This window comes from Onychostruthus taczanowskii, unplaced genomic scaffold, assembly GCF_017590055.1.
Source record: "Onychostruthus taczanowskii isolate IOZ18803 unplaced genomic scaffold, ASM1759005v1 scaffold43, whole genome shotgun sequence".
Classification (NCBI taxonomy): Eukaryota; Metazoa; Chordata; class Aves; order Passeriformes; family Passeridae; genus Onychostruthus; species Onychostruthus taczanowskii.
In genome coordinates this window covers 5,577,207-5,603,082 of record NW_024501792.1, presented here as the reverse complement: position 1 = coordinate 5,603,082, position 25,876 = coordinate 5,577,207, and the positions used below count along the sequence as shown (strand labels likewise).

General features: G+C 47.4%; 1 protein-coding gene across 2 annotated transcripts in view; it reads left to right on the top strand.

Annotated features, from left to right (window-relative positions):
* CDON (cell adhesion associated, oncogene regulated) overlaps positions 1 to 25,876 on the top strand; it is a 56,694-nt gene that overhangs the window by 6,120 nt on the left and 24,698 nt on the right. For both annotated transcript variants that reach the window (XM_041413953.1, XM_041413954.1), the window contains exons 2-9: positions 13,201 to 13,337; positions 15,356 to 15,628; positions 17,128 to 17,274; positions 17,564 to 17,707; positions 18,444 to 18,731; positions 19,564 to 19,833; positions 20,747 to 21,085; positions 25,534 to 25,826. In XM_041413953.1, the coding sequence (XP_041269887.1) occupies positions 13,262 to 13,337; positions 15,356 to 15,628; positions 17,128 to 17,274; positions 17,564 to 17,707; positions 18,444 to 18,731; positions 19,564 to 19,833; positions 20,747 to 21,085; positions 25,534 to 25,826 (1,830 nt within the window). In that variant the 5' untranslated portion in view covers positions 13,201 to 13,261. The remainder of the gene's footprint in view (positions 1 to 13,200; positions 13,338 to 15,355; positions 15,629 to 17,127; positions 17,275 to 17,563; positions 17,708 to 18,443; positions 18,732 to 19,563; positions 19,834 to 20,746; positions 21,086 to 25,533; positions 25,827 to 25,876) is intronic.

Sequence of the window (25,876 nt, the reverse complement as noted above, 5' to 3'; positions counted from 1 at the left end):
CAGTCGGTGCATGACTTGTTGCCTTTATCTCTGAGATCAGGAGATTCCTTTGCAGTGATGGATTAATCCACCCTTGAGTGAATAATATAACTGAGAACAAGTAGGAGCCAGCGCTCCAAACAGATGATTTGTTCAGTACGTGTGTGCCTCCCCTCCCCCTCTGAAAAGCATCTTTCTTCACCGTTTCATTCAGCCTGTTGAAACCTCACAGCAACCTGTGTCTGCACCAGCCCCCGGCCCGGCGAGGGCCAGGATGGGGCTGTGCCAAAGGCCTCTGCTCCCAGGTGCAGGAGAAGATAAACCAGCATGGAGAGAAGGTGCCTGTGGGCTGCTGGGCTGTGATGTCACCTGTCTGCTCTGGCCATGACATCACCTGTCTGCACGTTCTGGCTGTAGGTGAGAGAGTTGGTGCTGGCACCTGCCCGGGCTGCGCTTGCACGGCTCCGGTCCCTCGCTGGCAGTGACTGTACCCCAACATGAGGCAGCGGGCTCTGCATCCAGAAGTTGTGTAAAGGAGCTGGAATGTTGGGGCTGGGGGAGTGAACTCACTGGGCACAAGGGGGGATGGCAGTGGGTGCTTTATTTAGGAAGATGGTTCTTCAGTTGTGCTAGGGCAGATCTGTAACTCATCAGCAGAGCCACGGCTTCTGGAGCTGCTTGGGGGTGTCCGTGAGCTGGACACCAAAGGCTTCTGTGACATGTGGGCACTCCTTGTTAGCACACCTCCAGTATAGGAGACAAGGCTGGAAGGGAGTTGTGCAGCTATAGCAGAGGAATTCATGTAGAGAGATCTGTTATCATCCCTGTGGATACACTGGAATAATTCTTTGGCAGCTCATATGCTGGGTCTTGTTGCTTTAACATCTTGGAATGCATCAAGGTCTGCTCCTGTTGATAGGCTCAAAGAAGGTGTGAGATGCCTGGGGCTCCTCTTGCTCGGGGACCCCCCCAGGCAGTCACAGTCTTACTGAGAAAAGCTTCCATAGCTCAAGGTCAAGTTGGTGGAAGTCCCCAGCTTTGGGGACTTTCCCCCAAAGCTTTCCTTGCTTTTCCCCACGAGCTTTCCTTGTGTCATGAGTGCCAGTAGCCTTGCCTTGATCCCATGCTCTTGGGGTGTGGGATTGGAAGCATTGGTGGCAGCTTTCAGCTGCGTTTTGGAGAGTTCTGTGCTCTGTGGGGTGAAGATAACATACTTAAAATGGCATTCTCCCTTTGGAAAACGGGCTTTGCTGCTGTTGGCTGTACATAATTTCTGGGAGCTGAGGAGTTTTGCTGTGTAATGTTCCAACTCCATGTAGATTAAATGTATTGCGGAGTCAAAATAAACAATAGCATGTGGTTTTCCTTTGTTCCCCCCCCTTCCCCACAATAAGAGTTCACAAAAGTTCTTGAATTAGGGCTCTGCGTGCCATACGCTCAAGCGTAGGCTCAAATTTTCATAAAGCTTGCTGAGGGCTGTTACTGCTGGGGAGCACTTTCTCCTTTGGGATAGCTTTGGAAATCTCTTTGTTTCTCAGGAGCTTTTTCCGAAGGTGGATTTCAATGTAGCACTCAGGTACTCGTTGCCTTAAATGCTTTGCAGTGACAGTATATTGCAGCTTGATGGAGATTTGAGACTCCTCTAATAAAATGCAAGAGAAGGAGGAAAACCCCGAGGGTTTTTTGGAACAGAAGATGTTTTCTGTTCCTGCCACTAATCTCTGTTGCAGAATGAAATAGGAATGTATACTTTAAATCTCTGTCAGGGTGTAGAAGGAAGCTGGCAACGGATGTAATCAAAAATGTTATTATCAAAACTCTCTAAGTATGTTGAAATTTCAAACTTAATGATATAATTTTAAATTCAGCTATTCAGGCTGAGGCATGGTTTTGGGGTGCAGATTGCACTTCCAAATTGTGCATAGAGATGGACCAGAGAGGAGTTTGGAGCAGACTGTAGGTGGTGGGTACTGCAGTGGTATGGCTGGAGTCTTCAGCCCTGTGATTTCCAGTGACGGGTGGCAGCATTAAATTGAGGTGTGGTTTTCTACATTAAGGACTTTGTGGCTGAGCACTTAAAAAAGGGTCCAGTTTCCAAGTTAGCATTTTTCCTAATTAGTGCGTTTGCCGTGGCTTGTACGTAACCAGCACGTGTAGAAAGTGTACGTGTTCAGAGTTTGTCTGAAACAGCTCTGGGCACAGTGAACACAAGGAAGCACACCAGATCTGATGTGCAGCAGCAGAGACTCTACTCAGTGCAAGAGGAGACAGAAAGTTTCCAGCCTTAGGCTTGGAATAAGGGAACTGTGAGTAACCTTCACCCTCCTGACCCTTCAGCCTTGAGTGGAGAGGCTGCAGGTTGAGGATGCAGAAGCAGCTCAAGTCCTTCTCTGAGCCAAAGGTGTGAAGCTGTTTATTTTCACTGGGACAATGTATATATTACAGGAGGCAGATGCTTGCCTGCTTAACCAAGCACTCCCTGCTTATCTGGGCTCTGGCGAGTGTACAAGTGTTGTCCCTTCTAATCCCCCAACATTAAACAGTCCAGGCACCTTTCCCTGGCTGAGCCTGGGACTGCTTTAAAAAACACACAGAGAGAAGCCAACAAAAAAGAAACATTTGCTTTCTTTGCCAAGTTTAAATGAAGACTAATGCCGTGGTGCTGCTTAATCTTGTTTTTCTTGCTATCTGATGGATGCTAACGTGGGATGGAATCAATCCCGGCAGCCGGTTATCTTTGCAGGGCCCCCGTGTTGCTGAGCTCGGCATTAAAGTCTCGTGGGGGAGTTGATCTGCTATGAAGAGTCTGGAACTTTCGTCCTATGTGGTGAAGCTGTGGCTGTGGCATCCATCTTTCTTTGGGAAGGTGTCTCCAGGAATTGCCAGTCTGCTGTTGGACGTGCAAAGAGAAATCCTGTTCGGCAGAGCAGGATATGTCTGAGCGAGTGAGAGCAGGGCACAGTCAGGTGAACCTGGCAGAAAGTTCTCCCTGGTCCCTGTGATGAAACTTAACTCCTTTCCTATCAGTTGCTCGTGTTTGAACTGGTTCTGCTGGGAACAGCTGCCATGGCCCCGATTTGCAGGAGGTTTGGGCTGTGACTCATGACCTGCCACCGTGAGGGTGCTGCCCCAAGTGCCCCCAGCCCTGGGCAGGGGTCCCTGCTGCTGGCAGGGCTGAGCTGGCAGCCTGGGCTTGGCTGCAGTGAGTGAAGCAGGAGGGCTGGAGGAGCCAAACCCTCAGGCCAGAGCTCCATGATGACTGCTGCCTCCCTCCCTTGGATCAGCGCTCTCCTTGGCTCTGCTGGCATGAGGAAGGAGGCGGGAAGCTGCACCGGTGCTGGGTTGTGCAACACCACTGAGCAAAGCCAACCCAAAGCCTCCCTCTCTTTCCCCCATGCTCCATTACCCTTCTCCTTGCCTGGGAGCCAGGTTGGTTTGTTGTAGCAAACCTGGCCTGACCAACACAATTTTTTCATTTCTTTTTCTGCTGAGCTACTGCTTTTATCTGGGCCTGAGGCAAAGGGGCTCCTTTTGCTAAGCAATATTGTCAGTTGTGTCAGGATTCCTTCCCTCGAGGTGAAGAAGTGCAGAAGTGTGCATTTGCCAGAGAGCTCGGACTTCAATTTTGAAACCAGGTTTGGTCTTTTGAGCGTGGGGGAAGGGAGGGGAGGAGAGCAGTAAAACTGAATTACTGTAAGGCTGGAGGATGGATTGTGTGAAGGCTTGTTTTAATCGGGGGAGGAAAGGCCGGGGTCTTTCCTGCTCTCTCCCTCAGCTGTCCCTGGTTAGCTGGTTTGCTTTTTAATAAGCATTGTTCTGCCTGGAGCCTGGGTCCAGCAGCAGGGAGTGTTGGCATTGCCTGTGACAGCCTGTGGACAGCTGTAACAAGGGGGGGAAGCAGTGACTTGGAGTGCAGGGCAGCACTTTTGTTTAGAAAGCAGAGTCCAGATGGGTCTGTTGCTCCAGTCTGAGCACAGTTCCAGCACGGTGAATTCTGAGGTGCCTAACGACTGTGCTGTAACACAGGCTTGGCTCTCTGGTTCCAGTGCACCTCCCATATCCTGCAGCCATGAGTTCACAGGCTCCTAATTGCCTATGATGTAAGACAGCAGTAGATGAGGTTGCTATAAATTCTGGCTGCAGGTGTGGATTTAATGGCTGTGCTTCCCTTTAAGGGCTCACGGATAGCATGGATCCCTGCAAGTTACAACAGACCGAGTTGGACTCGGGCTAGCACAGCTAAAAGAACCCATTTGTCTGCGTTTTTTAGAGCTGGTTCTTGCTGGAGGCTACCAAAGGACGAGGTGTCAGTGTTCATTTGGAATTGCCTGGGGAATGAGCTCGCTGTCCTCTAGCAGAGCTCAGCCATGGTTCCAGTTCTTTCCATCAATGTTCTCTCAGGGCTAAACCACACAGGTGAGAGAGTGCCACTGGAAGGGAACCTTTAGGCAGCCTGTGTGGAGACAAGCACCTTTGTCTGAGAGTATGACAGCTTTTTCTGATGACCAGAACAAGACTGTGATTCTTCTAGTCCTTTTTATTTTTTATTCATGCTGGATTCTGGTTTTAGAAGCCATAGACAAATTATAATCATGGGTGATGGTCCTTGACATGCACAATGAAAGCTTTTTCGAGGGGAAAAAACCACTCCCTGAGGCAGTTACTCCAGCTTGCTTGTGGTGTGTGCACCTGTAGCGTGGATAATTAGGATGGTGAGTTCCCTAGCTCCCTTGAGAAAAGGGGCATGGCTCACTTGGATTTTGGTTTTGTATATTTTTCTTCAGTTTTGCACACATTCTTGCAGTCCAGGGTTTATTCAGCATAGCAGGGTGGTGCTTCATGAGTTGGGCTGAGGCCTCACGCTGTTCAAGTGCTAAGTTCCTGTTCTTGGATGTCCCTTCCCAGCCCCTCCTTTGGGCTGGTGCTCCAGGACTGCATGGGGAGCTATACTGCTCCCTCATCCAGGTGAAAACTGAACCTCATTTTTTCCCTGGCTGAGTTTTCAGCTGCATCTGCCAGCAGATCTGACTCACTTGCTGGCCACAGGATCCCTGGTGCAGATAGGAGAATGCAAGCCAGGTCCTGAAGGAAGGTGTTGCTGCCCTCCTCGGCAGCAGCCCATCTTTAAATTGGCTGAAAAACTGGTTGCGAAATCTCATTCTTGCTAAAAACCGGAGCTGGAGAAGTAAAGCAGGCGCCTCTCTCCGAGGCTGAGGCCAGCCCTGAGGAAGGAGGGGAGGGGGTGTTGGCCCGAGGACCCTCGGAGAGACATGACTGAAGGCAGCAGAGCTGTCACAGGTGTCCCTTCAGTGGTGTGGCACAGGTGTTGAGCTAAATGTGGGGAAGAAAATGGAAATATGAGGCAAAGTAGTGCCAAAGCAGGAGAGATCAAGACGGGGAGGTCTGAGGGGGCCTCGAAGAGCAAAGGGTGAGAATTTTGTATGTATTTGGCCTACTGTGATGGAACCGTTCAACTAATGACACCCTTTGCTCCCTTGGGGGCTGGAAGCCCTGATTTAGGCATTTAAGCATAATTGCAGCCCAGCAGAACTATGTATCAGGCTAATGCTCTGCTCTCTGGCTTCCCCGAGGCCAGAGGAGGCAGGAGCCATTCCCACTTCATTAGTGTGGCAGCAGGGGCACTGTCTCAGCTCCTTTGCTGAAGTTAATAATAAAATTAAACTAATTGTTACGCCTGTTTGTGGAGAGGAAAGTGTGGCTTCTGGGATGATTTATTTATCTTCCTCCTGATGCCCGTCTTGCTGTGACCGGTGTTGGAATGGCAGGATGGGATCCCCAGCACTCCCCCCCGGGGGCACAGATGTGTCTCGGGAGCAGAGTCGTGACTTGGGAGTGTTTTCATCTGTGTGTGCCGAGGCACAGTACACAAACTGTTAAATTTCCTTCCCTCAGCTCCCAAATCCATTCCTCCAACCCATGCCAAAGCATGCGTTCTTCTATCAAGACCATATGTACACCAAGACCAAGGTTCTAAAGTCAAGGTGTTTTTGAAATATTGGAGTGCAAATTAAGTATCTGAGTAATCTTAACTGTCTTCTAAAAAAAAAAATAATTCTCTATCAGCCTCACATATAACTCAAAAGATTAATGGAAGGCTAAACTTTGATCCCAGTCCAACAGCTGATACCAACCATGAGACTTTCCAGGCCTGAAATCAAAATAGAAAAATCCAATAAAAAATACATCCTTCTCCATCTTTGAGGCATACAGCCTCTTGGCCATGGTTTGGGCTATTACTGCTATTTTTTCCTCAGTTGCTTAACCTCTTCTTGTGTCACCTTTGTCCTGTGCACTGGACCTTACCTAGAGCAGTTTGAGTAAATTAATGACAATATTTAGGGTGTTTTATAGCTTTGTAGAAAACACATCTGCCTGATTATTGAGAAAGACCGTCAGGCTGTGGGATCCCCTGTCCTCTCTGGGGCTCAGTCACTGTCTTGTTTGCTCAGCACTGTTTGTTTTTCCTGCCATCTGCCACCCGAGCAAACACTTGCTCTGTATTTTGACAAAAATATCAACTTTCAGGTCTTTAAGGTCCCTTCCAATGCAAGCCATTCTATGAAGTGATGTGCCATTAGAAATTGCTGCACAATTGATAAGGGATTTTAGTCCCCAAAATATTTCTCTTTGGATTCATCACTGATTCATGGGGGGTTCAATGGTATGAAGCAAGAAAAAAGCTCCACGCAAGGCTGCTTATAAAAAGATATGTTACCTAAAAAGAGGTAAAAATACCAGTTGAATCCTTAGGTGGGAATTGGCATAGGTAGCACTTGGATCTGGCTTAGCCCTGGTGGGTGTGAGTGCCAGGCATGGGTATGGGCAGGAATGTGGAGGCATTACTGAAATCCAGGCTGAGGATTGCAAAGTTTGAGCAACTGTAATTTCTCTCCTTTATTCAGGAGATCCTTATCCTTCTGATAAGGATCTGGAGGGTGCACTTTCATTTGTTTAAAATGCAATAAATAAATATGAACAGAACATCAAAGGATGCTTTTTCTTGTAATTTTTGACTGCCTCTCTCCTCAGTGTTTCTGCGGATCCCTTGGCGTCCGTTTCATTGTGTTCTGACCCGTTTGTGTCTCTCACGCTTGGTTTATAGGGTTACTGTCAGCAAACTGATTTTTCTGGGGTTTTCCCTTTCACATGTTTTGGTTTTTTTGGGCATTAAGAAAATCCCAGGCGTATGGGACTGTTCTGCAGAGTTCTGTGTGTTTCCTAAAAGCACACGCAAAATCCCTTTGAAGAATGTAATTTTATTGCTTACACTCACAAAATCCTCTCTTTGGTGATGCCATAATTCCAACACGAATGCTTAATTACCGTGTTTTTTTATAAAATCCCCAACCCTTCTGTAGCTGCCTGGCTCCTTATCTCCAGCCCTCGGCTTCCTGTGATTTAGTAGCACACAGACTGCAGCTCCAGTGCTCGAGGTGGAGAAGGGTAAAACGGGAGCACTTGAATGTTTTCTGCCCAAGCTGTGATTACAGCCCGGCGTTTCCCGGCGCTCGAGCCTTCTCTTCGGAGTGTAATTAGGAACACATTGATTCTTATTGCAGCTGGCAGCTGCTCGCTATTGCCTTTTTCAGCTTCTGACCCCCATAGTCCCGCTGACCTTTCCTGGGGTTAGTCGTAGGCCCTTTTCATTGTGATGGGCTCGAAGTGGCTCATGTGGAGTTGATTATTTCCTTGCTTGTCTGGCCTTTTTGGTGCCATAACTCCAAGTCACTTCCATTTTTTTCCCCTGCTTTTGGCTGACCACAGTGAAAGGAAATGCTTTTGCTGGCGACAGGATCGGTTTGCACGCTTGACTGACTCGATTGAGACCCTGAAAGGGGGGGAGGGGGAGGGTAATGAACACTGTAGGTGCTGCATTTGCTTTTTAAAGGTTGATGTTAATGATTGAGTGGTCATTAGGCATTCATAAAAATGACGCTTCGGCCGGCTCCGTTGCCTTTTGGCACTCCGAGCCGCGCGGGTTGGCATTAGGAGCTGGCTGTCGCATCCCGCGGGCTGCGCTGTCCCGGCTCCGGAGAGCTCCGCTGTCCCCTGCGCTGTCCCGGCCCCGGAGAGCTCCGCTGTCCCCTGCGCTGTCCCGGCTCCGGAGAGCTCCGCTGTCCCCTGCGCTGTCCCGGCTCCGGAGCACCACCGAGCTGTCCCGGCCCCGGAGAGCTCCGCTGTCACATGTACGGCACCACCGAGCTGTCACCTGCGCGGTACCGCCGGGCTGTCCCATCCCCGGAGCGCTCCGCTGTCACCCGTGCGGCCCCGCCGGGCTGTCCCGGCCCCGCAGCGCCGGGAATAAACCGGGCAGGTTCGCCCGTGAAGCCGCGGGCAGGCTGCCGGTGGCTGCCGGGCTGGAGCCCGCTCCTCCCAGCCCCGAAAGCTAATGAAGTCTATGTGCCAGCTGTTACACTCATTTTGCCAGACCCCAGGAGGACAGCATGAAGACAGTCAGTGATCAAAGGCTCTGGAGATCACTGAGGAGCCGAGCGGCAGGAATGTCTGATTGCTTTCTCTTGGAATGCCACAGGCTTCAATACCTCCTTTTTTTCTTTTTTGTTTTTTTTTTTTTTTTTTTAAGGTGTCTTGGTGTGAGATTTAATGATCTAACTCAGCTTGCTCACGCTGAAGCCAGAGTATTTTACTTAATTCAAGGGGATTCATTTGCTCTAAATTTAGGTGGTTTGAAAATTTGTGGGTTTTGTTATACTGATAGCAAGTTAAAATGAAATTTTTCTTGGTAATTCTAATAAATGACCTAGGGGAAAAAAACCAATTTGCTGAGCATTGGGTGTTAAATCACATATGGCATTATAAAGTGAGGTGGGATAAATCAATTTTGAGTTGGTGCTGTTTAGAAAAAATGGGAAATCTGTGTATCCAAAGCTGGTACACTCCAGAGGGCTGTCACTCCAGAGTGCAGCTGGTGGGCAGTGCCGTCCCTGAGGCTCAGTCACTTTTTCCTTGGGCTTCTTAGCAAAGGCTGTCAGCTCCTGGCGGTGGAGTGGGCAACCTGAATAACTCCCTCTGTTCCCAAGCGTGCTGTTTCCTTCCTCCTCCTTCTCCTTCTGCTTCTACCCAAGGTTTATAGGACCTGGAACATTTGGGTAGTGCAGAAACCCTTCCTCATTTAGCAGCTCGTGGAACAGCTTACTGAAGGTTGGGAGAGTGTTGGAGCGGGGAGTGATGGAGCACCAACAGATCGAGGTGGGGTGGCGGCTGTTGGGAAGGGAGGTCCTGGTGGTGTCCTGCCAGCTGGTCTGAGATGGCAGGAAGATGATTCAGGGACCTAAACCAAAACGGGGATGAGATAATGCTCTTTTCATAGTGACTCTGCCCTCAGCTGCAAGGGTGGAGAGGAGAAGTTCACGGTCCAGTAAATAAGTGGGGCAGGATCTCAGCTGTGTTTGGAAGGACACTGGAGCTTGGCACCGTGGGAATGCATGGCAAACAGCATTTTATCATCTTTTAGAGTGTGAAACCTTACTTGGGGGCAAACATGGGTAGGAGTGAGTTAATTTGGAGGTGAGCTTTAAGTTACGGTGCTGGGACCAGACCTGTGAGCTGTGCATTGAAGACCACTGGTTTGTGGAGGAGCAGAGACAAACATGAAGCTTTGGGAAGGACAGGAGGATTGCTGCCAGGGCTGCAGAAATCCTGGCTGCTCTGGAGCCTGTGCCTCCCCATCTTGGCTCAGTAGGGTGCTCAGTGAGCCCGCAGGCTGCTCTCTGGTCTGGGATTATCCATGTCCATGTGGGGAGGTCTCCAGGCCACGCTGGCTGTGTGCCAGCTGCCCTGCAGCATCCTGTGTGCCAGGCTGATGTGCCATTCTGGTGTTGGGGACAGCCCTGCTCCTGTGCTCCTGTGCTGTTCACTGTTGAACTGTGCCTTCCCCTCTGTTTGCAGTTAGAGGTGATGGTTTATTTTCTTGCCTGTGCACGGCATTCCAAGGTTGTGGGGCTGAAACTGGGAGCTGCTGGATGCCTGTCCCCACAGCTCTGTGCTGAGGGGTTCCTTTTGTAAAGGGTCTGTGACAAACGAGGCACACAGCTAGAGTTGTGTCATGTGCAGAAATACTTCATCTTACTAATTATGTCCAGAAGTAGCAGGCACACATTTCTGGGTGCCCCTGTGTGTGCAGCATGCTTCCCAGGGACAGGCAGCCATTGGAATGGTCAGGATGACCCCTCCCCCTGACACAAGTCTGTTATCTTCCTTGTTTCCCTTGATCCATGAGCAATAACCTACTTCAGAGCTGACAAGGAGGTCAAGTGCTGCATGAAGATAACTGGAGGATGACTTTAGGTGAAGAGGTCTGGGTGGAAGTAGGAGAAATGTGGCCTTTGCCATGCTGTGCCTTTCTGCTGGGCTGGAGAAATGGCCAGTGAAAGTGAAACGTACATTTTCCTGATCCACAAAAACCATGTCTGTCTCTATTTAACCTTGAATATTGTTTATATTAGTAACTCCTCTTTTAGTTTAAAATGCTCAGACAGTGGCACCTCTTACTTCAAAATAATTTTGACTGTTTGATCCGCAAGTGATGGAGGTACATCCTTCCAATCTAGGAACAGTGAGCAGTGGGCAGAGTTTGTTCTGAGCAGAGCTCATCTTGGAGTCCAGGACACTAAAATGGAGTCACACCTCACCAAGATGCTCCTCTTTCAGATCCCAACGGGACCCCAGTGACTGGTATTTGCTGTCAGAATGTCCCAGTTTGCTGTCAAAATAACGCCTTAGGGTTATTGAAAAAATGGCAGAGGGGAAGAGTCATGTTTTTCCATCCCTAGGGCTTTTTTGATACAATATTGAAGAGGCAGAGTTTCTCCATGGGATTTCTAAAGACTAAGAAACTATGAGCTGTGGTCTTGTCTTCTTCTCTGTATTTAACAAGGGGCTTCTGGAGTGTCACCATCTGCAGAATAAAGAGAAAGAAGCATTTTTGGGTTATGTTGGGTTGCTGGGTCTTATCTTCCCCTGTGTTCCCAGATCTACTGGTGAGCAAGATGTTTCTGCAGATGTTGAGAAGCTTCATTCAGATGCCCAAGTGTCAGTGCTGAACAACTCTACTCCAGTTAAAGACAATATTTTTCCTTTTTTTCCCCCCTGTCAGAGAACTTTGGTCTTTGTGGCTCGCTCTGTGTACTCACTGCTTTGCAGTTGATCTTACCACTCCACAAGCCTGCAAAAGCCAAACTGGTAGGTCAAAAGAGGAGTAGCTGTTGACACTGGCAGCGAGGAACATGTAAGGAGAAAGATAAACAGAGGGAAATCAGAGCCTGGATAAAGTAGATCTCCAAAGATAAAGTTTAGTTAAAGATAATGAGCTGGCCTTGTTTAAAAAGACAGCTGCAAAATAACCCAGTAGCTCCATGTGCTGGGGTTAAAGTTGACCCAGAATATACGTTTCATTGCTTTTGATAAATAAATAGTGGAGGGAAGATTTGGCAAAAAGCAACATTGCCCCCAGCCCTCTTCAGCAAAGTGTTTGATGTTAACAAGTTCTCTGGGTGTTTACTTTGTCCTCTGCGTGCGCTGGTGGAGCGGCGCTCCTGCCCTTGAACCGAGGGAGAATTCAAATAAACCAACCCCTTCGGCACAGCTGGGCTCTTCTGCCATCTGTGGCTTCCCAGAACAGCTCCGGCTTGCCTTGGGAGCCAGCCTGGGCCACAGGATCGCCGGGTCTTCCCAACAGCTGAAATAAATTTGCTGGATCAGATAAAACTGCCTAGAAATGGGAGCAGAACTCGACAGCGTTTTTTGCTGCCCTCTCAAGCTGTCAGTGTAACCCAGAGTGCAGTTTGTGGGCAGAAGTGGCAGTGAGCAAACAGCTCCGTGAAATCCAGAGTGATTATTTAATTATGATTGGAGGCTTTTCCTGATGCTTCATTTGCATATATAATTCACAGTGATGCTCTGATGGTAAAATATGGTTATTTTTAAATAAACCACAGGAATAATTTTGTTGTTGATATCTGGATCCAGCTTCTTGGAAAGCAAATGGCTCTGTGAACACTCAGTAAACTGGGACTTACTCCTACCAAGCATGTGTATTTCTGCACTTGTTTCTGTGCTGAAGTAAAACTCCCAGTTATTGTGTGTGTGTTGGATACATGTTTATATATGCAGCTGATAGATGAGATGTTTAAAGTCTATGTTGAGTGTTATCAGCAGTGGAATTGTATGGCTGGGCTGATAAATGAAGTAACTGTGCTAAATGAGCTCAGATCTTATCCATCATGGCATTACGCAAGGCCAGTTGGACATTTACATGAATGACAGCTGTGGATTTATTGTTTTCTTGGAGAAACCAGCGTTTGATTGAGACTCAGTGTGTCAGAAACACCGTTCCTGAGACTCACCTCGGGCAAGTTCTGTTGCTGATTCCATGATTTAGTTTGTATTTTGCTGGTATAACAATTTATCGTGGAGTCATTTAGGTTGGAAACAGCCTCTGGGATAATATTTCGCTTGTGTTTTGCTGGTTTAGTGATGTAATTTTTATTTTTGATGATGAACGTGAGATCTCACATAGCTGAATGGCCATGTGTGATATGGCCAAGGAAAGGACTGCCCGCTCTAGAAGCAGCCATGGAGATAAAAGTGGATATAATGCATGCCACAAAAGGATATAGGAGAAAGCACCAATTTTTGGGAATATAAATGAGAACAAGACCAACATTGGTGTTTTCTCATTGCTATGGTTTGCCTGTAAAGCCCAGCAGAAGGAGCCAGCAGATGACAGGTCTCAGTGAGCAGGTTTAGAGCAATTGAGAGCGGTAGCGGCATCGCGGCAGTAGATTCATAGAAACTTGTAAAACAAGTGCGGCCTGATGATAGATGGTCAAATGATTATTGTTTGCAAACAATATTATCTCCAATAGATAAGCTGTTTACTTTGGACTCCAGCTCCTCTGGGTGGAACGGAGTCTAATTTATCAAGGCAGAGCGGTTCAATGCGGATGCCTCATGCCCCAGCTGTGGAAAAACTCTTACATTAAGAATAGTACTTGGAACCACAGTGAAGTTCAGCTCTAACTCACTTTTACAGATGGTTTCTATATTGCAAAGAATATTAGCTGCTTCCTGGTTGTGCTTTTTTTTTTTTTTTTTTTAAACCCCAAACACTTTGTTGTAAGAGAGTTAAAAGACGGACTCCTGAAGCTCACGGTAGACATGTGCCTGTTTGTTTTGTAGCTGTTTCCGTGCCTCATCTTAGTCTGGAGCTTTGGGCTTTCAATTTGGATAATCTGGCGCTATGCATCCAGCCCCTGGGCGCTTCCAGGCACTGCTCCTCATTGCTGCCACCAGCCTTGTCACTGTCACCAGCACAGGTAAGTGCTGGGGACTTGGAGGTTTTGGGGTTGAGCTCAAACTTTGGAACAAACAACGCTTGGGAGTGCATTTCAAAGTGGCCAACTTTAATGGATATTGTCAATAAGCTGCTTTTAAGGAAGCATGGAGCACTGAAACACAGCCTTACACTCAATATATGACTTTGCTTGTGAAAACTTGGCTCAAGGCAAGCTCCAGAACATGGAAGACTCTGGGTTATGTGGGCTTGTTCCTTGGGATCTCCATGGATTCAGCTGGACGCCGGTTCTGCTGCATGCAGTGCATCTTGTGTTCCCAGGGGTTGGGAGGGGTTTGGATTTTCAGGGGGAGAGGGGAATCAGCCCTTTGAAATCCGAAAGCTGATGCGTGGCTGCAGTTGGAACAGCTCTGGTGTTAAAAAAAAGAAGAGGGATGGTTTTAATTGACACATCTGCTCTGTGTAGTCAGCTTGTCTTAACGTAACCACACAAAAAAGAAGCTTTTACTACTTTTAGCACTTCATAGCCAATCGTTATGAGCAAATGGGATAAATTTTATTTTTCAAGCAGTCATAGGAGATAAATTCCAGCTGCAGGGTCACTGCTACCAATTTTGCCTTTTACGCGAAGTGCAAGGTTGGTGTCAGAAGTGAGGGCAGGGGCGAAGATGAAAGTAGCAGTATGATTTCATAGCAATTGGTGGCAAGCAAACTGAAAGGTCAGTGCTTCCCTCTTATCCCTGGAAATTCAAACTGAACTAATAGGAAAAACAGTTTTCTAATTAAAAGCTAAAAATGGACATCTGGAGTCCTGCGAAATGCTTGGATACCATTTTTATGGATTTCATCTTTTTTTGTTAAGTGAAGCCACACTTTAATTTCCAGTTTTATTTTATGTTTATGCAGATAGTTTATGGTTCAGTTAAAAATGTGCAGTTTCTCATCTGAAACTCATAACCAGAGCTGGGATGGACTGACTTGAGAAGAAAAGCATGAACCCAGGGCCCCACCTATAAGAAAACTGTCTCTGACTTGGATGTCATTTAATATCATCTTGACCCGTACTATCTGGAATTCCTTAGATCCTTTACAAACTAGAAGTTGTTTTTCCCTGCCAATGTGTCTATTTTTAATTTAGTTTTTTCTCCTAATTTATATTACTAACCAATTAAATATTACTGGTGTTAATTGCCTTTTGCTTGCTTCCTTCATGCAAAATCTTTAGTGGAGAATTCAATAGAAAACAAATGGAAATACTTCCCAGTGTTTCATTGGCCAGGATAGGAAAAAATCTCTTCCAACAAGCAGGAATTTTCTTCTGGCAAATAAATGGATTCTCATAACCAAGTTCTGTGGAATTGAACCTTTTATTTATTAGCAGCTCTTCCTGTTTCTGTTCATCTTTAGTGAGTAAAGATAATGGATGCCCAATTCATCATCCTTGTCCTGATGAAGTCCATGTATTTGGAATTAGCAAGAGCCTTTGCTGTTCGTCCAGCTTTTTTTTATCCGGCTATTTTTAATTAGTTCTGCAGACTCGGAGACGGTTCTGTGTAAATACCTGGCAGGCTCCTGCCATTTCTAGCATTTTACAAGTCACGTCCAGGCCTGCTTCATATGGGACAGATCAGCTACAGCTGCGTGTTCCTGTGCTCCATCTCCTCAGGTGACGGGTGCTGTTTTCCTCTGGATAAATCCAGTGGGATTGCAATTTTTGCTGGCCCTGGCAAGCGTGACGTCTCTGCCTTGTGCACACTTGGGGATGTACCTCCCCCTTACTGCACCTACCTCCCATTTAATTGTTGTTACCCCCTTTGTGGGGTTTGAATCTTGATGTTTTCCCTGTGTTTGAGAGCGAGCAGGAATCTCTCCTGAGTTCCTCTTGCCACGGAAAAGACTTGCTTGAGTATCACTTGCAACTCAGAGTTTAGAGACGCTTTATATGGTCTTTCCTACCAGTCAACACATTGTTAACCTTATCACCTGTGTCTATGCAAAATTCTGGTCTCTAACTCAATATATATATTTTTTTCCTTTTAGATATAACTCCCCGTTTCATTTCTGAGCCCTCATCTACTGTCCAGAAGTCTGGTGAGCCCGTCCAACTGCGCTGCTCTGCCGAGCCCTCCACAGCTCGCATTTCCTGGCTGTTTAATGGGGAGCCTCTGAGCAGCAGGGTGGGAGAGGTGGAAATCCAGTCAGGATCTCTGACAGTCGTGTCCCTGAGCCCGGCGACGTGTGGGCGCTATCAGTGCGTGGCGAGCAGCGGCGTGGGCGCCGTGCTGAGCCGGCCGGCCACGGTGTCCATGGGCAGTAAGTTCATCTGCATTTCTGTTCTTTGCTCCTTGCCAGTTCTCAGCTGGCTTGCATGGTTTGTTCTTTGACTTTTAGAAAATGCCCAGATCAGAATGTTCTGGGGTGTTTTTTTCCACAGCCAGTATGTACAATGTGATGGATTGTACGCTTCTTGCCTTTTTTTTTAATTACATCATCTGAGACCGGTCAGGTGATGCAGCCGTGGAACAGATTCCCCAGAAAGCTTGTGGGTCCCCATCCTTGGAGGCTTTTAAAACCTCAGCTACATCAAACTATACCTGATAGATTTAGTGCTGGTGTCAGCCTCGTTTCAAGTTGGAGGACCTTAGGGGTCTCCTTCAGCAAACACAAATGTTATTCAAGGAAATAATATTAATTTCCATGAATTGGCCTGAAAATACAAGATTCCCAAATGCTTCCCTTCACAAAGGATGTTGAAAGAACAGCTGAGCTGCCACACCATTGCAGAAGTGTGCTTGAGAGTTGAGGAGAAATCTCTGGGAATTGTTGCCTGGGAAATAAGTGGGAGCTGCAGATTTTCATTTGATTTGATCAAACCGGTGTTGATGTTCTTCAGGTGGGGACAGTCTTCTCACCTCTTAGGGACAGTTTCCCATCTCTTAGTTGCACTGGTTCTTCTGATCAGTCTTTGCCTTGATTCTTGATCTGTAAATTGTGTGGCCTCAAGGGATTTGGAAGAGGAAGGACAATGTCTTCCACATGGAAAGGACAGTGCAGTGCTGAGGATGCGAGTACAATATTCCTGCACGAGCGTGGTTTGTCTGATTGGGATCTGTGGGCTCTCTGAATCAGGTCTTTGTCAAGCAGGGTTTGAGTGATTTCTCTGGAAGGGTACCTCATCTATGGAGCATGTCCAAAATCCCCTTGGGAGGAAAATCTCTTATAAGTGTTTTGGTAAAGTACTGACCCATGGCCAGTCCCTCTCAAGAGAGCTCCAAGGGTGGCCAACATAAGAAAACTTCACAGCCTGAAAGAAGTTTGAACATGGAGGGAGTAGGAGAGCAGCTTTTACACTTCCCTCCTCCCTTGGAGTTTTGGCAGCACACAAGAAGGTGCTGGGAGCTCTCTGCCTGCCTCATTATCATCCCAGAAAGACAATTCCATGTTTTTATGGACAGGCTTCCTGCTGTCAGTGTGAATTGTCTTCTGTGGTGCCCTCAGAGCGTGTGTGAGTCTTGCAGGCTTTCCAGTGTCTCTGCTGGCTTTTCTGGGAGCAGTTGAGGGAATGTAGGAATTTTTTTTTTCTCCTCACTGTTCCCAGGTAAAAGCTTTTTGTAGCAAGGAAGTGGATAAGGAGGGTTTATGCTGTTATGGGCTGCAGGATAGACCAGATCTGTTGATGTGAACATCCAAAAGCTGCACCAGGGAAGATAACCAGCATGAAACCAACTGTATTCTGAACACAAATACTGAGCTTGCTGCCCTTCCCCTCTCCCAAGCCGTGACTGCTCTTACCCTGTCCCAACTCTCTCCAGGTTTAGCTGACTTTGATGCCTTGGGGACGGCTGCTGTTGCAGCAGAGGAAGGAGGCACAGCTCTCATTGGGTGCAAGGTGCCAGAAAGTCACCCCAAAGCACAGGTTCGCTTCCAGGTGCGGGGGAAATGGCTGGAACAATCAACAGGTGAGGTGTTTTGTGCAATATAAGTATCCAGCAAAAGCTTGCCTGGAGTTTTTTCTTTGAACCTAAAGGAAAAAACTCCTCTGGAAACGTGCAGAACTTCCTGTACAAATTACTTTGTTTAAACCTACCCTTGAAAATGAGTCTCCTTTGCATGGTGATTTCTTTTTGATTCTGTATTTAGAATAAATAGGTATAGCTGACAAAATAATTTAAAAAATTACAGAAAAGGAAGACCTCTTCTGAAACTAAATTAAATTTAATCCTCTTTTCACCTTCCCCACTTGTTTAGACAACTACCTAATTCTTCCATCTGGAAACCTGCAAATTTTGAATGTATCTTTAGAAGACAAAGGATCCTACAAGTGTGCAGCATACAACCCAGTTACTCATGACCTCAGAGTAGAACTCACTGCACGGAAGCTCACAGTCACACGTGAGTATTCAGTTCAGCTTTCCAGAATTAATACAGCTCAAACAGAATAAATAACATCCCTTTTTTAGCAAGGCCTGTCAGTGCCTCCAGCACCATGGTGTGTAAGACCTCTACTGCATTCTTTGCACATTCAGTTCTTATTTCCCCTCACTGTGGAGGAGCAGCGTGACTGCTTTTCAAATCCCAGATAGTCACCTTTGGAAAGGGAATGCTGCTAATACTTCTGTCCCCAAATCTCTTTTGGAGCAGGACTTTTGGGAGGCAGTGTTACAACATTGTGCTCAGTCCCAATGCAGTGTTTGAAAGACATGGAGGAGGACAGAGAATGGGATGGGAGGGTGTGGTTTAAAAGCTTGGTTGGTTTCTCCTGCATGGAAGAACTAAGAGAATTGGGATTGTTCAGCCTGTAAAATAGAAGGTTTAGGACATTGTGACCTAATTGTGACCTTCCAGTACCTGAAGGAAGCCTACAAGATAGATGGAGAGAGAGGGCCTGGAGTGACAGGACAGAGGGGAATGGCACTGATAGATAGCAGGTTTAGATTAGATATTGGGTCCCTGTGAGAGTGGTGAGACCCTGTGAGTGTCTCTGCCAAGAGAAACTGTAGCTGTCCCATCCCTGGAAGTGTTCAAGGCCAGGATGGACAGGGCTTGGCACAGCCCAGTCTAGTGCAAGGTGACCAGAAGCCCAGACCATTCTGTGATTCTATTCCACGATTCATCTCCTTTCCTGCAGGCCCTTCTTCAGGTGGCTCCCACATCCTTCACCCGCCGGCTCCGCAGAGCCTGGCAGTGCCCCGGCACAGCGCCCTGACCCTGGAGTGTGTGGTCAGCGGGTCAGCTCCGGGCCCCGTCCGCTGGGTGAAAGACGGCCGGGATGCGCTGAGGAGGGGCAGGTGGAAGCTGCTGCACTCCCACCTGGTCACCGACCGGCTGGAGCCTTCGGATGCTGGGAATTATTCCTGCGTGGTGGGAAGTGACTCCGGAGCAGTGAAATATGTTAACTATTCGCTTACTGTACTTGGTAAGAATTAAAGACGTTTTCACATCCAGGCAACAAACACACCCTTCATATACCTGCTAGTTTTGGCATCTGCTTCCAAAGAGCCTTGCATTCTTTCTCAACCTTAAGCATACTAAAATAAAGAACGCAAATCTGTTTATAATGACCATATCCCATCATTTCTCCCAAGTTAAAATCCATAATTATTTATTTCTTCAAACCATTTACAGTCTGAAATAATGAAACAGTGAAGGATAACAAACTCCAAGAGAAGAACTGATCCATTTATTTTCCTACAGAGTGCCAGTGTCAGTAATGTGCCAGGGACCAGATTTACTTCTTTTGAGGTTGTATGTGAACAAAAACTGGTGAGGGAAGGTGATATGTTTGGATGAGAACATCAACAAAAGCAAAAGAAACATAATCCTATATTTGGCCTTTTTTGTTTGGCTGCTAGTTGTTCCTCACCTCCCCTTTCCATTGTAGAAGATTTTCCTGGTATTTGAGTTTTTCTGCATTCGTGACAGATTTTATTTGCGTTTTAAAATGTGTGTGTTTGAGTTTCTCAGAAAACAGGGTGTTGATGCACAACACACCTCTTTTTGGAGGATGTCACTAATTAATTGTTTTGAAAATAGAAGTCTTTTATTTACAAGATTAATGCAAACGTGTGGCTGTTGAAATAAAAGGGAGAAACCGTTCAAATAAGCCCATGCGTGGGAAAAGCAGCTTCGGGCTGTGCAGCTCGTGGCACTTGTTCAGCCTTTGGATGTGATAAGCCTGTGTAATGTTTCACAGCGGTTTTTTCAGGACTTAGTCTAAGGCATTTATGTAGAATCATTTCCCTTTCCAGAGCCTGCCTCACTCTCCAGGGGACTGCAGGACGAAACCGTGGCCGCGGGAGCGAGCGTCCATTTCTGGTGCGAGGTCGGCGGCAGCCCTGCTCCCACCCTCAGCTGGCTCCACAACGCGGCTCCTCTCCGGCCCTCCCCACGGCATTTCCCCACGGGAAACCACCTGCGGATCTGTGGGGTCACCCTGCAGGACTCTGGCTTGTACCAGTGTGTGGGAAACAATGGAATTGGCTTTGTGCAGTCCACGGGGAGACTCCGTGTCCAGCCAGGTAGGAGCACTTGCAGCCTTGAGAACTCACACTGAGCATTTATACTTTAAGCTTTATTCTGTTGTGGTATTTTTTTTCCTCTAGATGATGTATTAATTTGTTTCTGACCTCTAGTCTTACAAAGAAGGTGCTTTCAGCTGGATTTTAAGAGATGCAAGGATTTCAGGGGTAGTGTGGCTGCTTGATACTTAAAACCTGGATTATCAGCTTCAATCAAATCAGCTTATGATTGGACTTGATGCGATTTATTCTTAAATGGAATCAGGATCCTGTTGTGCTCGGTGAGCTGGTACTCCTAGTACTATTGGCTGCTGAGTAGTTAAGCCTGTTCCATAATCAAGTTTACACAAAAATCATCAGGCTTGGGGTTAATGCATACTTCCCCTCTATCAGATTTGCAGGATCAGGTACCAGTAGTCTTTTTGATCTCTTTTCTCTCTAAGATACCTTCTACTACCCAGAGAAGTTGATTTCTGCTGGCATATTTCTGCTGGCAAGACTGTTGCTGTCCCTGTTCTCTCCCTGTCGTGCATAGCTGAAGCTTTGAACCTTCTCTGGACCAGTTATAGTTGGTGTGAGATGTGCACAGCCTGGCTGAGCAGAGATTTCCTGGCCTCTGTGTGTGTGGAATGGACTAAACCAGTTTTGCCTGTGCTGTGTTCCTCACTGACAGTCAAGTCTTTGTCATTTAGAGAAGTTAAAGTGCAGTTTGAGTGTAGGTTTTTATCAGCCTAAGGTGAAGTCTGTGCTGATCTCTTCAGTCTGGAAGGGAAGTCTAGAGATGCTGTGTAGAGAAGAAATAATTGTTAAAATGGTTAGAAAGAATCACGTGTGATTTTTTAAATTGACTTGTTCTGGCGTTAAGTGTCGTATCCCTTAGTTGAATTCATTCTTCGGTTGCATTTCCCCCCAGGCAAAGACTCTGTCCCCATCATCACCTCTTCCCCAGCCAACACCACCGTGGTGGCAGGTGGGGACGTGACCCTGTCCTGCAATGCCACCGGCCTGCCCGCTCCTCTGATCCGCTGGTACGACAGCAGAGGCCTCGTGATCGGCCACCCCACGCAGGGGCTTCCCCCCGGACCACAGAGCCCTCCCGCAGCAGGGCCAGAGCCCCGGTGCCCCTCGGTGCCCCGGGCGGGCTGGGGCTCCCTGCGCCTGCGGAACGTCAGCCCCGAGCGTGCCGGGCCGTTCCGCTGCGAGGCCAGCAACGAGCACGGCTCTGCCCTGTCCACAGCCTTCCTCACCGTCGGTAAGCTGAAGCCCCAAACTCCCCTCTTGGCTCCCTGATTTAGGTGAGAAATGCCTCAAAATAAGAAATGCGTGGCAGGTGGGTGCGGCGGAGTCTCAGGGGAAGGAAGCAGAGGAGTCCTGGTTGTCTTCATGGAGCAGTTCCTGCATCCCACCTTAGGCAAAGGAGGAATGCTGTGTGCATTGCATGGGCTCAGCATTTTCTGTGTGAAAAAAACTATCTGAGGATGTGTCAGACTAAGCTCTTTTCTGACTCACAGATGGGGCAACTGAGATGACAAAATGCCTTTCATGTCTTAAAAGTCAATCATCTAAAACTACCCCCCGTAGGTCCTAATGCAATACATCATTCCTAGTTCTATTTCTCCAAAGTATCTGGTCTTTTTTACAAAACCATCATTTAAAACTTGTTTATATTTCCATTTCTCTCTCAGCAATATCTGTCCTATTCCATAGCATTTCTAAGTCAGCATTTCTTGTCTCAGTGTTTACATACAAATACATACTATGTGATCCTTCTGTCAGGTTTTGAGAATTTTCTACAAATCCATTTCCCACAAGGGAGGCATTTTTTATTTATTTCTTGAAATTGCTACTAGGAAAAGACAGTACTTACACTAAAGCAAGACAGGAAAGAGCCTTTCCTCACACTGGAATATTATGTGACATTAATAACAGGTTTGAGCTCCCCCAAGTTCCCTTCACAAGAACCAAGATACAGATTTTTAGTTACATGAAGTTACTTAAGTTTCTCAGCTCTTTCAGCACCTTGCCTCAGTTAATTTAGCTGAATGCCAGGGAGATTTCAGGTTAGTGGGATTTAATATGTGGCCCCATATTTAAAGTTCTTTGGTTAGAGTTTAAAACTCCTGTAAATAACATAAAAAGATGCTTAAAGGTTCACTTAGAGGAAAAAAAGAAAGAAGAAACCTCAAGAAAGTGATCCCATCATGTAGTTTTATAAATCAGTTATTTTTGGACCTTGCTGAGTGGAAAAACGAAACTAAATATCATCCCAGAATTCAGCCTGTGTTAAAGAGAAAAATCCCAGTGCTTTGCCTCAGAATTTTATGGCAGTGAGTTCAATTTTAATGCTTTGTTTATTAACTTTTATCGGTTTCTAATACGTTGTACTGGCTGCTGATTATGGTGCAGAGGGTGGTTAAGGCATTTGGTTTTGATATAAAAGTCTCTGAGGACTTTCTGGGAGCTGTTACGGGTTTAGAGCAGCTCCCAGCCATGCCAAAGACATGCTCAGACACTCAGCTGTTTAATGAAGAATTCCTGCCAGGTAACACTTCCGAAGCACCTGAGTGACTTCAGCTGGGATTCCATTTCTTCAGTAGAAGGATCACCTTAAACACCTCTCAGCTTCAGTACCTGCTTCTGTAATTTGCCTTGTCCCAGCACACAGTAAGAGAGCCCATTTGGCTGAAAAATATATCTGGTTTTTTTTTTTTTTTTCTGCTGGATCTGTTCCAGACTGTGATTCATTGCATGGTCTTACAGCAGGCAGGACAACTTCAGCTGCCATCATAGTGAGAAACCACCAAAATGTAAAATGATGCCTCAGGATCCTGTACCCACGGCCTCCCTTTTTTGGGTCTTTTTTAGACAGTTGCAGGGGCTTCCCAGAGCTACTGAACACAAGGTTAAATCTCCAAAATAACTTCATCTAATGGAGATGAAGGAGGAAAATACACTGCAGGCAGTCTGAGTAGCAGGAGAGGGAGTGAAAAACACAAGGAGCATTTAGTCTACGCGGGTGGGTGTTTCAGGCTGAAGTTGCTCCTACAGACACCTTAGAGAAGCTCTGAGAAGTCCTAAAGTGATTGGAAACACGTGCCAGGTGTGGGTGACCTCACTGATGTACTGTGTTCAGGTTTTCAGAGGGCTTCTCCAGCCTCTGCTGAGGTATTTGGAGAGCTCGGAAAGAGGGAGGATCCTCTGGCTGTTAAAGGAGAGGGGAAGAAGTGAATGTGACCTGTTTGCACAGCAGAGGTGAAACCCAGAGCTGCTGGCTCTGCCTGGGCTGTACCCTGGTCAGCAGGGGAGCAGGAGAACAAGCAAAGGTGCTGGAAACACAGCAGGTGGGGAAGGGTTTCTGCAGGAGGAGAGGCTGAAAAAGTGAGGGCTCTTCTTCGAAATGAGGCATCTGAAGGGGAGAAACGACAGCAGGCAGTAGAGCACTGGGTATTATGGAATGTGTGAGTTGGAACCAGCCTGGGAGAGTTGGGATGGTTCATCCTGGAGAAGAGAAGGATCTGGGGAGATCTTAGACCCCCTTCCCATGCCTAAGAGAGCTGGAGAGGGTTTTTGTACAAGGGCCTGGAGTGACAGGACAAGGGGGAATGGCTTCCCACTGCCAGAGGGCAGGGTTAGATGGGATAGTGGGAAGAAATTCCTCCCTGTGAGGGTGGTGAGGCCACAGAGCAGCTGTGGTTGCCTCATCCCTGGGAGGTTTCAAGGCCAGGTTGGACAGGGCTTGGAGCAGCCTGGGATAGTGGAAGGTGTAACTGGCCCATGGCAGGGGGTGGAACTGAATGACCTTTAAGGTCCCTTCCAACCCAAATCATTCTAAGATTCTATGAACACAATTCTTTTAAAGCCCAAATTTGGGTCATTCTGTCCTTCTCTGGTTGCTGGTGGGATCAGGATTTTGGGTGCATGCAGCCTTTGGCCTGACTCAGCTCAGTGCTGCTGGTGTTCCTGGTGGGATTGGGAAGCTGAGGAAGAAAAATCTTCATGGCTAAGGGGAAAGGGATGGCGCTGAGAGCAACAGCCAAAAAAAGTTGCATAATGACACAGCAGCAGAGAGAGGGCTGATGTGCTGGGTTATATGGGTAGTAATTATACCAGAAACTTTGCAAAAAGAGCTTTGATCTGAATTACTCAATGGGAATTGTTACCCGGGGCTTGTTTTCCAAAGCAAAAATACAACAACCCAGCAGTTGTTGATGACTCCCCTCCTGCAGCAATAAACACAGCGCTGGCTGTGGGTCTGCTGTCACCAGCTGAAACCACAACTCATCCTCCACTCAAGAGTCCGTGTCCCCAGTGCCAGCAGGCACCAAACCATGCCCACCCACATCCTCGGGGTCCACCACGGAGCTGAGCGCCTTCCACCTCCTCCCATTTGTTTCCAATATCACGCCCTTCCCGCTGCTCCACTGACAGCAGAGATACCCTTTCGCTCAGGGATTGTTTTGGGAGTGTCTGGCATTTTAGAACCATCTGGGCTTTGGGGACATCCTCCCCATGTTGTTGCCTTCTTCCTGTCTCTGAATTTTGTGGCATTGCTAAATAAATGAGAAGAAACAAACAAGGAATGCTTGCCGAGAGCATGTCTTCAATTTGAAAAGAGAACTTTCCTTCCCAGCTTTGTAAAAAGTGGCCAAAAATAGCAGCCACACTTGCTGCTGGTATTTTAATGGAGGTTTGAAGGAATCTGAGTCAGCCGGGCTAACACTGCCTAGGCTTTACATTACCAAGGAATTTGTTTGTTTTGTAAACCAAGTTCCCTTCATTCCCTTCCCCTTCCAGACCCCAGCACGTAACATAAACCTACACAAATCTGACAGGACGGACAGGGCTCCGAACATCTGGCTGTCCCACTGCTGCCGTGCGCAGCCTTGAGGAGCTGCGCTGCTTCCCAAACCTTCTTGCTTTAAGTACTGATGGTTTCTTGTCCTGGATAATCTCAGATGTCCAACCTGCCACCCTTTTCCTGCCTGGAATTCTGATGAGCCCTGCATCAGCCGAATAGGGCTTTTTTTTTTTGTCTTCTGGCCTCTTTTAGAGTACTGATACTATATAGATTTCTTTTTCATACCAGCAAAAGTAAATAGGATGGAGGAGTCTGGAGAAGGATTTCTAGAAATGCGTTGGTATTAAATTGCATGTAGATCTTCCTGTAAACTGAGTATATTCTCAGCATAAATTTTCAAATGAAGTAGTTGAGTTGTGCAGCTTTCAAAGCTTCTCTAAATTACAGCTAAACCTCAGAAACTGGGGTAGGAGAATGTCCTCTTGTGTGCATGCCAGTGCAGGCCATGAAAAGTTCCTTGTACAACGACGTACAAATTACTCGGTTTGTCTCACAAATTTAGCTATATACTTATTTATTTCTTTTAACGTGCATTGCCATGACTTAATTTAGTGGAGATACGGTCAAACTGTGCCTGTAGACCTTGAGTTTCAGGTTTTCTCTCTTTGCTACTGTGAAAAAAACACCAAACCAAATAAAACAAACCGAACCCCACTGCTGTGCCCTGAAAAAACACCCAGGCCGCAGCTTGGCACCAGGCTCAGATCTGTGTGGGCACCTCTGGACCTGGTGTTTTGCAGCGGGGCTTGTTTGGAAATGTCACTCTGAAATGATTTAACGTCCCCTCGGCGCGGGGCGAACGTACGTCATGGTGGGGATGTAACCAGACCCTCCCTTTGCAGTTCCTTCAGCAACTGGCACGAGAGCAGGAGAAACAGCTCCTCTGGAGCTTGCCCAGAGCGACGAGAGCGGCGGTGATTTTGGTGCAGAAATGGCATTTTCAAGCTCGCCTCCAACAAAATCTCCTCTGGACGCGGCTGCGATGGAAAAAGCGTCGAGCGCCGCCGCCCCGCCCGAGGCCCCCATCATCCTGAGCCCCCCGCAGACGCCCAGGCCGGACACGTACAGCCTGGTGTGGCGGCCGGGCCGCGCCGGGGGCCTGCCCATCAACGCCTACTTTGTCAAATACCGCAAGGTACCGTCCCCAGCGCCCGGCCGTGCCCGGCCCCGCGCCGACGCGCCGCA